Source organism: Cottoperca gobio, chromosome 17 (assembly GCF_900634415.1).
Source record: "Cottoperca gobio chromosome 17, fCotGob3.1, whole genome shotgun sequence".
Lineage (NCBI taxonomy): Eukaryota > Metazoa > Chordata > Actinopteri > Perciformes > Bovichtidae > Cottoperca > Cottoperca gobio.
Genome location: NC_041371.1, coordinates 19217059 through 19229558, shown reverse-complemented (window position 1 = coordinate 19229558; position 12500 = coordinate 19217059). Strand labels below are relative to the sequence as shown.

The following is a 12500-nucleotide window of genomic DNA, read 5'->3' as shown; positions in this document are numbered from 1 at the left end:
AGGAAATGTAAAACTAGGTAAAAGCTGTGTCCTGTTTCAACAGCGTAAAAAGAACATTGATGCACATGTGTAGCATTTGAATTAGCCACATAACTGCTGTAAGGCCTCGATGTACATTGCCTGTTCAGCTTGAAGAAAGACTTTGGAATAAAACTCATATTTTCCTTATCTCAGTATTGTGCTCTATCTGCAAGGGTTTGGGATCCCTAAATATCACAGACTAGTTTAGCACTGTGCAATGAGGCCATTGTGACGGTCTGACTTCTGAGATAATAGAAGGGCTGGTTGATGGTTTTTGTGCTGACAAACTGGGAGACTCGCTCCGCCCGGCCTCAACTCTTCTCCCTCCTGACTTCCAACTGGTAGAATGACCTTCCTGCTTAAGTTAGAAATGCAGTGTCACTCATCTGCAGTATCTTCCATCATAGCGTAAAGTAGGACCTTTTACCTCTACTGCCCAGTTGATTAAATCCATTTTTCTATTTTTATCCTCTAATCACTCTCTAATTTTCTCTAATCCTCCCCCAGATACTTTCCTCTGTTCCTTCTCTTAGTGCCCATTTTTATTTATTTATTGTCACACAGAAAAATGTCGATGGCAAAATTGCCCCGATTCCTTGTACTTGTCACCACTGTTGGCTTGTAATGTGAGTGTCTAACCGTACTCTGTTGATCCCCTTTATGTCAAGCCCCAATGGAGGAGCTGCACAGCCTGGACCCCAGGAGACAGGAGCTGCTGGAGGCCAGGTTCACAGGAGCTGTCAGTGGCAACACAGGAGGCAGCACTGGGAGCACCAGTGGCGGTGCTAAGGTAACCGCAGCACAGGAAAACTAAAGCCTTATTTTTACGTCACACACCACACAAACACAGTTGGCCGCTGAACTAAGAGCCTTCATGAGCTAAAGATTGCTTATGTTCCTGTTTCTTGTCTGTTAAAGGATTAAAAAAAACAGCTTTGTTTTAGTGACCGTTTTTGCTCACAAGACACTACACTTTCTCGAGCAGGCACGAGAAATGAGCTGCATTGTTCAGATGCCTGCTTACAGCTGAAAGAATTCCATACACAAGTTGCAGCAGTCCTGAGCCTCGTGTTCGTCAGTGACTCCACCATGATGGTCCACATGCCATAAGAAAGTTTTTAACCTAGATTAGAATGCTGGGTTCCTTTTTTTTTTTTTATAATTTGAATGTGGTGGAAAAGAGCCAAGTGACACACCCAAAAACAGAAGATTTGGATTCCTATCTGACGTGTCAGACTAGAGACCCGCCCCCTGGCTTTGTTTCAATTTAGTTTACATTTCATGACGTTGCTAAACTTGGAGAACACCGCACACCTGTGGAGACTGTTTTCACACTGTACGTGTTCACTTATTTGGTTGAATTGTCGCTGTGTGCAGGGTCTGGCCAATGAGTCCTCTAACCACAGCTATGGCAGTCTGGGCTCCTCGAGCGACAAGGAGTCGGAGGTAAAACACACACGCAGTCATTTTTTGCATTTTGCATGGATGTTTATTTATCTTGAAGACGGAATGTAAATAAATTGATATTAAATATGATTCAACTTATTACACAGATACCAACAGTGAAGCCTGGTTAGACACCGGTGCATGTTCTCAGTACATCCTTGCTCTGCCCACTCGACTTTTTGTCCATCCCACTACCTCCACCTCTCCTTCTCTTCTCTTTCTAGAACTCTGATTTGAAAAGAGGGAGCTCCCCCGCCTACTCAGTATGTACTCTCTCCTCCTGCTGCTCTTTCCTGAAGAACACCACCACTCGAAATCCAGCTTTGTTAGGTAAAACTCAAGAGATTTATGCCCTGTTTCTCTTATTTCATATCGATTCACAGACCCCGGAGAAGAAGCACTCTGAATCGTCCAGAGGGAGGAAAAGGAAAGCTGACACCTATTCAGAGAGTAGTCAAGGTATGACAGATACCTGCCAGAAATCAGTATAATGTAGAGATTACTGATGGCTTGCATTAAGTTTTTATAAAATTTTCTATGCAGGAAAAACCTCAACACGTGGGCCCAAGATCAGCGACTACTTTGATGTGAGTGTTACAGCAACTCCCATCATTACCTCCGCCTCAGCTCCGTCTGGCTGTACGTTTGATGGTTTGTTTGACTATCAGAAGGATTACGGGAAAAGTACTCGCCCAGTTTTCATAAAAAATTACATAAGGGTGTAACTTGGGCCATGGAAGAACCCATATAATTTTGTAGCGTGTCCAAATCACGGGGCGGAGACGTGCATTGTGTTTCACTTTTGTCAGCGTTGCACGATAGGGCATTTGTGCTGCATTCATGTGGTATCGGAATAATCAGAAAAATGAGTTCACAACGGGGAGAATTCATGTGAACGCCCCTCAAGTCGGAACAAGAACTCGAGAAACTGATATCAACGTGTGGTTTAACATGACCATCCAAGTATAATGCAGCCTTGGCCTTGGCGCTCTCAGAGTACCAGTCTAGTTCCAAAACGTTACAATCCTGATTATTCTATTACCAGATTTTTTAAGTATATTTCTCTGCAAAGTTTCAGGGTGGGAATGGTTCCAGTCCAGTCAGAGGCCTCCCATCAGCTCGCCGCTCTCCACAGAACTCGCACTCTGCCCCGGGCTCAATCGTGAGTATTTCACAAACTGTAGAATGCCTTACACGAGCATTACTGTTGAGTTATTTGGACGTGAGGTGGATGTGACTGTGTTTTTACAAGATTGTAAAATACCCGTCTGTCTGTAGATCCGGCAGAATAGCTCTTCTCCTACGAGTCTGTGTTTTGGGGAACACAATAAAGCTTCCTCCACCAAGTGTGTTCAGGTAATGTGATGCATACACGAAACGCTCACATGACTCACTTCATTGTGCATTTATTAACACGCATCTGCCTGGTTTCTCTCTCTCTCTCTCTCTCTCTCTCTCTTTTAGACGGAGTTAACGGGCCTGAAACTTGCTGCTCTGGAGAGCAACAAGAGTCTGGACCTAGAAAAAAAAGAGGGGCGAATAGATGACCTGCTCAGGGTGAGTTCAGCGTCCGTAACCTGAGTTTCGAAGAAGAGTGGTTAAGAGGACAAACTGTACCGCAGGTTATCATGCCAGGTGTGTGCTATGTTTTTATTAACTACACAACCAGACTTAACGCAGTCCCCGCTGTCTTTCTTTAACAGGCTAACTGTGACCTGCGGAGACAAATAGATGAACAGCAGAAACTCCTGGAGAAATACAAGGAGAGGCTGAATAAGTGCATCACCATGAGCAAGAAGCTGCTTATAGAGAAGGTATCTGTCTTTGCATGCACGCGGTGTGTATTCACTGTACGTTTGATAAAAGACACCTGCTGCATGAAGACGTTTCTGATCTGTTGTTGTCAGAAAGAAAAGCAGACACAGCCCACTGTAGCAGAGACTCTTACACCTCATGTGTTAGCGACATATTGAAGATTTGAAACGTATATCGCTTGCAAAAAGAAAGTGCCTGCTTACACATGAAACGGCTTTTCCGATAATGAGTCCGATATTCTTTGGTGTTGTAGCTCCGCCTTGGTCCAACTCCTGAGGGGAACATTCTGTCTGTGGGTTGGTAGAGGTTTGAATCTCTTCACCGTCCACTTCTTTTCCTTTAGTCTCCACCATTCTGGGCTGGAGTGGCACCGAGCTGCACAGTGGTGGTGTGGGATTTAGTGTACAAGCAACCTTTTCACAAGGCGGTCGTTTGATTCGGTGATAACGGGGCTTTAATTGGCATTTAGCCTACCGCACATTTAGTCTGGGAGGAGAGCGGTTGTACGTGTCTCATTTTGTTAGTCTAATGTCTTCCTGTTTTGAACAGAGCACCCAGGAGAAGCAGTCGTGTCGTGAGAAGAGCATGCAGGACCGGCTCCGCCTCGGTCACTTCACCACTGTCCGACACGGAGCGTCCTACACGGAGCAGTGGACGGACGGATACGCATTCCAGAACCTGATCAAGTGAGAGACGGCATACATTTCCATCCAATTACATGAATCAAGACATAATTCTTTTAGAGTTTGCATTGAGCATTCTAAACCGTGTTGACGGGTCAGGAATACGGGGGGCTTTTCTGTGCATGCTTCACTTCACAGCCATATGAGCTCCGTGTCCTCTTCTGTGTGCAGGCAACAGGAGGGCATCAACCAGCAGAGGGAGGACATAGAGCGACAGAGGAAGCTGCTGGCCAAGAGGAAGCCTCCAAACCCTGCGTCTCCCTCGCTCTCGGTTGCCTCCACCTCTGAACCCAAGCAGCGCAAAACTAAAGTGGTCAACGGCAACGACTCTGACCCCTTCCTCAAGCCCTCCTTGCCCCAGCTGTGAGTACACTGAAGTCGCCACATACTGTGGAAGATGTTAGATCATAAAGAATCATAGGCCTCCTTTTTAAATACATTTTTCTTCTCAATTCTTTAATTGGAGTCAAAATATTGCAAGATGGCTGGAGGTTGAATTAGTAAGACTTCTGTGAGTCTTCTTTATAAAGTGTGTTTTCTTTCCTGTTTGGAGATTTTGACTTGTCCACATTTTTGGCAGACTGACCCTCGCTGAGTACCACGAGCAGGAAGAGATCTTCAAGCTTCGCCTTGGACATCTAAAGAAGGTCGGTCGCAAAAAAAACAAACATTAAATTAATAACAACATATTGTGACCATAAAGCATTTTAACCAAGTGAAACACGGAACGTGATGCAGTCAGTTTGAAAGTGCAGCTTTAATTTTAAATTGTTTAATTGTACACATTGGTGCACGAATGTTGACGCAGCAAAATGAATCTCACATGGTGTATTTATGCAGGAGGAAGCTGAGATCCAGGCAGAGCTGGAGCGGTTGGAGCGGGTGAGGAACCTCCACATCCGAGAGCTGAAGAGGATAAACAACGAGGACAGCTCAGCGTAAGTCCGTTCTACATGCAGGACCACAACACGCCAAGTGGTTACGACTGGAATCATACAGTTCCACTGTCAAGTGTCAAGTAATGGATTGTACATTCTGTAGTTGCATACAATAATGGGTGCCTCCTCCTCACACAGGTTTAAAGACCATCCTACCCTGAACGAGAGGTACCTGCTGCTGCACTTGCTGGGCAGGGGCGGCTTCAGTGAAGTCTACAAGGTAATATTCTGTGTGTTTAAGTTTGTTGTTTTTTCCTATTGCTTCTCTAAAGTATGTTCAAATATGTGTCTTTTCTTGTCCCACACAGGCTTTTGACCTGTTTGAGCAGCGCTACGCAGCTGTTAAAATCCACCAGCTCAACAAGAACTGGAGAGAGGAGAAAAAGGAGAACTACCACAAGTAGGTCACACACAACACACAACACACAACACACAACACACAACGCAAGATCCACAAAGACCAAATGTTCCTCCTGCAACTTGCCCATTACGTTGACATTTATTTACTTCCAGGCATGCATGCAGGGAGTACCGGATACACAAGCAGCTGGACCATCCCAGAATAGTCAAACTATATGACTATTTCTCCCTGGATACTGACACGTGAGTCACCTCTGCCCTGCTGGGTTGGCATATCCTGAGGTCTCTTATCACCCAACAATGGGTTAAAAAAAGCATTTTTGCAGTGCCTTTTTAAGGAGATAGTTCGGATGTTTTTAAGTGTGCTTGTATGAGACTCTTATCCACCGTTGGTGTATTACCTGCAGTAGATGTCGGTCTGCGCTCCCCAGTTTTAGAAACAGACAGAAGTTACAGCACGGAAGCAAAGCAATGTACTGCTGCCCCGTCCACAGCAGTGCTTTGCTTACGTGCCTTAACTCCTGTCTGCTTCCAAACTGTGGGCGTGCCGACTGTCAACTACTGAATATGTGCACTATCCCTTTAAAACAACATGGTGCACATTAGTAAGATTCAAACTTACTCAGGAAATATTCCAATAATCTACAATTGTTTGTATTCTGCCTCAAGGCTCCTACACGTGTTGTGAGGTTGGGAGAGAGTAAATCTTAAAAGCATCAACTGAAAAATGTTTGCTTCATCATCGACATGCCTGGACAGTGGAAGATATCTTTGAAGGGTTAACTGTTAACGAAGCACCTGAACTTAAGTCGTCCAGACCTGAAAAAAGGAGTAAAAGAAACTATTTGTCCAGATAACCAGATGAAACCAAAGGTTGAGCGTAGGCCCGGCTCATATTGTACCATGTTATCAAAGCTGTCCTCGGGGAAATGAGCAGCTCACGTTTACGACTCATTCAGTAGCAGAAAGTCCTGACTCCTGACCTCCATGTGGAGGGAGGTGAAATGCCTCTGCTTAGCCTTCAGTCTCTCCAGCTCTTAGTACAAACTGGATGAGCAGCCGGATCTCTCTACTTCATAGTGCGTACTTTGATCAGTAAATTGATGAATGTCTTGTAAAATGTTTGTGCTAAGAGTAAACGCTGTGAGAAGCACCTTGCTTTGTTCACCGTCAGTTCTTGATCTGTAACCGTGTGTGTGTCCATCGCCTTCCCTCCGCTCTCTCAGGTTCTGTACAGTTCTGGAGTTCTGTGAAGGCAACGACCTGGACTTCTACCTGAAGCAAAACAAGCTGATGTCAGAGAAGGAGGCCCGCTCCATTGTCATGCAGATTGTCAGCGCCCTGCGCTACCTCAACGAAATCAAACCCCCCATCATCCACTACGACCTCAAACCTGGTGGGTCACGTGTTCAAGGATCACTGGAATCTCAAAGTACATTATGTCATGAAAGTCATAAAGAACTCAAAGTCTAGTATGTCACTTTATTTTTAAAAGTATACAGTCATAAAAGTGTAAAAGAAAAAGATACATTATAGTAAAGAAGGCAAGAGAGCACATAGTCTGCCATCACTGTCACACATTCAAGCCTCTCTTCCGTAAAGTCTTTAATGCTCATGTTTGAACTAATCAACCTTGATCCGTGTCTCAAACTATGCTGTGTTGTGTCCTTGGGAATTTGGCCTGGAAAGTCCTTGAGTTTGATGTTTAAGAAGGTGTGGGAACCGTGAACAAGCCGTTGTTTACAATGCGGTGCTGCAGTTGGTGATACGGCTGTAGTTTGAGCCTGAGCTCGTGTCAAACACTCTGTCTTGTGTGCTGCGCAGGGAACATCTTATTGGTGGATGGAACTGCGTGTGGAGAAATCAAAATCACAGACTTTGGTCTTTCTAAGATTATGGATGATGATAACTACGGCGTGGACGGGATGGACCTCACATCACAGGGAGCTGGAACCTACTGGTAACACACACACACACACACACACACACACACACGCACAAGAATATGTATGAACTCTCTGTTACATAGTAGGACATTGTGTGTGTTTTTCAGGTACCTTCCTCCAGAGTGTTTTGTGGTGGGGAAGGAGCCACCTAAAATCTCCAACAAGGTGGACGTCTGGTCTGTGGGAGTGATCTTCTTCCAGTGCCTCTACGGACGCAAGGTACAACACTAAACACCACCTGCCACCCTGTGGGGAAATCAAACCAACTCAGAAGACCATAAACAAGTTAAAGACTTCAGATTTGTGGTGATTTTCTGCGTTTTGTTTTCCAGCCGTTTGGTCACAACCAGTCACAGCAGGACATTCTCCAGGAAAACACCATCCTTAAAGCTACAGAGGTCCAGTTCCCTGCTAAACCACAGGCTAGCACAGAGGCCAAGGTAACACACACACACACACACACACACACACACACACACACACACACACACACTCACACGTGTACTTGTACAAGGTTTAACTGTACACATTCTGCTAATAAATGCTTGACACGTCCACACAGTGCGATGGCGATGTTTATTTTGAATGCAATATTCCAGTGTTAATCCAATAAAGATGACATTTTTCATTACAAATTACTATATAAATAGCATTTTCTGATTTACTTCAAACCAAATCATTTCATAAAATGAACGAGGGGTGTACAACTTTGTAACTTTTCAGAAAAAGGGAGCATAGCAGGATACACAAAGAGTTCAAATAATTTTTCCCCCTTTAATTTTGGGGTTTCTTTTAGGAAGTTTTTCCTTGTGCGATGCGAGGGTCTAAGGACAGAGGGTGTCGTATCCTGTACAGTCTGTAAAGCACACTGAGACAAATGTATCATTTGTGATATTGGGCTATACAAATAAATTTGATTTTATTTATATATATATATATATATATATATATATATATATATATATATATATATATATATATATATATATATATATATATATATATATATATATATATGGACATATCTATAGATTTAAAGATGAATAAATAATAAAACAAGGCAATGTCTGTTTTTGGATCTATTTAATTAAGTAGCTGAAATATCAAGGCACTTTATCACCAAATCCAAAAATCAGTCATACTGAGTAATATTAATAGTAATAATTCATCTTTACTTATAGAGCACTTTTCATACAAGATGCAGATCAAAGTGCTTAACAAAAAAGAAAAATGCAGGAAAAAAATCCCATTGAGAAAAATAAAATAAAAATTATAAACCAAATAAAATCAATAATTTGGGAGAGCGGAGGGTTTTCAGCTGTTGTATGTTTGAATACAACCAGGGATGGTCAGCTCAGTATGAACAAAATGACGGTTGGCAAATGTTAATCGTCTCTCGGCAAACATCATACTCTTGCCCCGCCCAGGTAGCGTCAGCATAACTGAGTTCTAATGTCCACCAGAGCTTTCAATGACATGTTGACACATGTGAATCATCTCTAATCAGTAGCTATAAAAAGAACAGTCGCCAAGTAGACAAAAGGTACAGTATCTCTATGTAAGTATTAGAAAGACTGTGTGTGTGTGTGTGTGTGTGTGTGTGTACACGTGTGTGTACACTCATCATATGTTCTGCTCTGCAGGCGTTTATCCGGCGCTGTCTCGCCTACCGCAAGGAGGACCGGTTCGATGTTCACCAGCTGTGCTCGGACTCCTACCTCCTCCCTCACATGAGACGTACAAACTCCTCCGGCTCCCTGCAGCCCTCCGCCTCATCTCTCGCTACCTACTGACTGGCTCTCTCACATGACTGACAGGACACTCTGGCCAATCTCAAGGCAGGAATCTGAGGATAGTGGACATCGATCTTTTTTGTTTACCTGAGCTGTTCCCAAATGGATGAATAAGCAACACAGCAGAATTAAATGGAGAAGTGTGACGAAGAAGAGGGACGCTCCCGTTGCATATGCTGTACAGAGCTGTGCCCTTGAACTCACCTGTGAGATAACTGGGAAAAGAGGCTCAGCTTTGTTTGAAGCAGGAAGAGAAAATGGCGGATTTCTTTATTAAATAGCCCCTTAGGAGACATTATTTCAGCAGCTAAAGGAGCTCCTAGATGCTCTTTCCATGCCCGGATCTTTTAGCTCGACACCATAACACACCTCACAAGATGGCTGAGAATTTCTTCAACATAAAGGCGCTGTTCTAGATGTTCTCTCGTTGCTGATTGGGGGGGGAGCAGAAGAAAGCGGTGAACAGGTGCGTGCCGCAGAGAAGGGAGGAGTGTCTGCTGTGCATCAAATATGAGCTACCTGCTCAAGTAAACTCTGCAATCTATTGTTATGAGGCACAAAATGATTCTGACATGTCATTGAATTTACCTTTTTGTTTGTCCCTCTGCACTTAAAAGCTATGTAACCTTGAGACCTTGATGGGACTCGACGAAAAAAAGTTCCAGATTAAATTTCTGGTGTTTTTTTGCACTTCCGGTCCAGATCAGGTGATCTGGTCTCCCACATTTGGCATGAAGTACTACAGCGTGGGCTAGTTCTGAACTTATCAGTAGCAGAGTCCTCGAGCAGTTCATTTCCCTTTTTATTTTTGTTGCAAAGCAATTCAGATCTACGGCCAAGTTTACAAGAAGTGGATCTGTGCATCTGTCTTAATCCATGTGTGTTGTTCAGATAAGAGTCAATGTTTTAAACAGAGAGTTGTGCTGACCCAGGGACTGGATCAGCTGTTACTGTACTGCTAAAGTCTCGGGACACTTGGTGTACATTTCACGTGCAGGAGACATTACTCACTAGCAAATACATAATAATGAGACTTCTCTTTTTGCGTCCCAGTGTCTCACTTTGCTCCGTTTATTTGTGTCCCCTCCCGAAAGCTGTTCTCAGTTTGCTGCTATAAATGTTGCTTTTGTTTGTTTGTAACGTGTGAATGGTTTTCGCCTCGCATATGCGCATACTTGAACTGTGTTAAGAGGAACACTCGAGACGGACACCCGCTGTGCTATTACTAGGTGGGTGGGGGGCGCAACACGTTCTTCTGCCACCAACATGTCCACATGGCTTTTTTTGTTTTTTTTCTGGAGCAAAGTCCCAGTGTGCTGTGTGGTGCGGGACGGTCACACCTGTTCGTGCCAGATAAAGAAGAAGCTTCCGGTTGGCTGTGTTGCAGCATGATTTAACTGCAGCTAGAAATCAAGCGGATATATCCAAATGTTGTCGTCCTGTAAATAAAACACTTACCTGTACGTTGTTGTGACATCATAAACCCAATCAAAAATGTAGGCAACCTGGACTCTGCCTTTTTAAAAACGCGCCCGAGGCAAGAAGTCCGATAAAAAGACGAGTGGGAGCGGTTAACAGCAAGTTGTGAGGTTTTCTCATCGCCTGCTTTAATTAAAAGTCTTAATTGATTTTATTGTATTTATTTTATGTGCGAGCTGTTAGATAAACAGAGCCAAAGAGAGAAGTAGGTTCAGTAGCATTACATGCAGATTAAATCGCAGGAAGTACCTGCTCACGGTTTGCTGCTCCCAAATGAAAGAAAGTGATGAAGTGCAACGAAACAGGTAAAGTGTCGGATTGTAATGTTATCCACTTGGTGCAGGAAGTGCACAGCCCACATTATTTATGACGACCCTGGCCATCGCGCAGATATTGCTGTATCTGTAGAGATTACTGACAGATGCAACGTGTCGGATCATATTGGCGGCGGGGGTGCAGCGCGAGGCCATGTCATTTATATGCAATAAAAATTGCCTTACAAGTTTAATACCTGCGGTGTGAGCCATGTTTCATGTGGAGGGTTAGCGGCACTACAAGTGTCTGAAGATGAGCACAGGAAGGTGATATGTGTGTGAGCAGTAACATGAGGAGACTCGTGTAAATTCTTTATACACAGCTGCACAGGAAGTTAGTGCGAATATTTAGAAGATGTCAGAGACGGGTTTGCTGAAAATTATACTTCAAACTCGTCAAAATTCATGATGAAATATTCAATCTTGAACATCAAGGCTACCAGGGTTCAGACAAATGGTATTAAGTTATATAATAGTAATTATATATAAGTGTATATATATGATTCACATTACGGTTAAATCATACTTGAAACATGCCATTTCAACTTTTATAGGAATTTTGTTTCTCTCTCTTTATTCCTATGATCTTCACTGCTATTTCCTCACATTTGTTTTAAACCTTTTGTCCACCTACACAACTGAATCAGTGTAACACCTGTAATGTGCAGCTGGTCAGTAAAGCTGCAGCGATTCGTTGCTCAAAAGAAAAATAATCGCCAACTATTTTGATCAGTTGCTTAAAATAACTCATTCAAAAATGCAAATAATTCAAAATGCTGTTTTCAGCCTCAGATATGAAGACTTCCTGCTGTTTGTTTATACATCACATTAAAGTGAATATCTTTGGGTTTGGGAGAGACATAAGACATGTAAAGACTCGACCTTGGACTGACTAACTGGAATAGACGTTATTCACTATTTGCTGACATTTTATAGAACTAATTAATATATAATGAATATAATCTTGTGTGTGGTCAGTGTATAACCTACTGCACGTGCATTGTTCACCGGTCTGTGTATAGGACAGACACTTGAACAGGTGAATACGACTAGTTTGACTTTTTAAGGTTTGTTATTTCTTTGTGTACGGGGGACAGACTGTAAAAGAGTCGCAACAAACACTGTAAAAAGTCACACAGAGGCATCATGTAAAATTAATTTGGCTTTATTGCTCGCACTGGACAGATGTTTTCAGAAAGTTATTTTACAGTGACACCTTGTGGTATTACTGCATCACTGCAACTTCCTACCAAGTTACTTCAGCCATGCCAGGAGGAGACATACTGTGTATTAAACACCCCTGCAAAAATGTTTCACCCTGCCTACTGATCACCCAACAGTAAGCGCGCGCGCGCGCACACACACACACACACACACACACACACACTCTACGCAGCAGCTCCTGTAAGTGTAAACCTCTAGCCCCCTCCGGCACGGCTTTCAGGCTGTTACCGCCCCCGTGTGGTGGAGACGGATACTGTAGAGTTCTGGATATACATTGAGACATACGAAAGGGACAGACTAATAATTTCAAAACACAAAAGGTGGTGCAAAAATAATGCAGATTCATTCATTAGGTGGAGACACTCATACAGCAATTTCAACAAAATGTATACATGTCAATCAAATTAATCTATTGGTCAGGGGTTCTATTAACTAGTAATAAAAGGTTACATGTCAGGGCTGGATGATAAGACCAAAAATC

General features: G+C 43.2%; 2 protein-coding genes across 4 annotated transcripts in view; one reads left to right on the top strand and one right to left on the bottom strand.

The window, feature by feature from the left end:
* The window catches only part of LOC115022045 (serine/threonine-protein kinase tousled-like 1-B), a 12120-nt gene extending 1655 nt beyond the window's left edge, over window positions 1–10465 (top strand). Inside the window, exons 2-23 of one of the 3 annotated variants that reach the window (XM_029452842.1) lie at window positions 690–811; window positions 1399–1467; window positions 1692–1730; window positions 1851–1926; window positions 2011–2054; window positions 2540–2629; window positions 2746–2823; window positions 2932–3024; window positions 3171–3281; window positions 3536–3574; window positions 3832–3968; window positions 4137–4328; window positions 4546–4612; window positions 4806–4903; window positions 5042–5123; window positions 5212–5303; window positions 5417–5506; window positions 6490–6659; window positions 7088–7223; window positions 7317–7428; window positions 7542–7649; window positions 8853–10465. In XM_029452842.1, the coding sequence (XP_029308702.1) occupies window positions 690–811; window positions 1399–1467; window positions 1692–1730; window positions 1851–1926; window positions 2011–2054; window positions 2540–2629; window positions 2746–2823; window positions 2932–3024; window positions 3171–3281; window positions 3536–3574; window positions 3832–3968; window positions 4137–4328; window positions 4546–4612; window positions 4806–4903; window positions 5042–5123; window positions 5212–5303; window positions 5417–5506; window positions 6490–6659; window positions 7088–7223; window positions 7317–7428; window positions 7542–7649; window positions 8853–9002 (2195 nt within the window). In that variant the 3' untranslated portion in view covers window positions 9003–10465. The remainder of the gene's footprint in view (window positions 1–689; window positions 812–1398; window positions 1468–1691; window positions 1731–1850; window positions 1927–2010; window positions 2055–2539; window positions 2630–2745; window positions 2824–2931; window positions 3025–3170; window positions 3282–3535; window positions 3575–3831; window positions 3969–4136; window positions 4329–4545; window positions 4613–4805; window positions 4904–5041; window positions 5124–5211; window positions 5304–5416; window positions 5507–6489; window positions 6660–7087; window positions 7224–7316; window positions 7429–7541; window positions 7650–8852) is intronic. The other 2 variants (XM_029452843.1, XM_029452845.1) reach the window with 2 other exon arrangements.
* A 1479-nt stretch (window positions 10466–11944) lies between these two features.
* gorasp2 (golgi reassembly stacking protein 2) overlaps window positions 11945–12500 on the bottom strand; it is a 7931-nt gene continuing 7375 nt past the window's right edge. The window contains exon 10 of the mRNA XM_029452846.1: window positions 11945–12500. This exon is cut by the window's right edge and continues 884 nt beyond it. The gene's annotated coding sequence lies outside the window, so the exon portion shown is untranslated.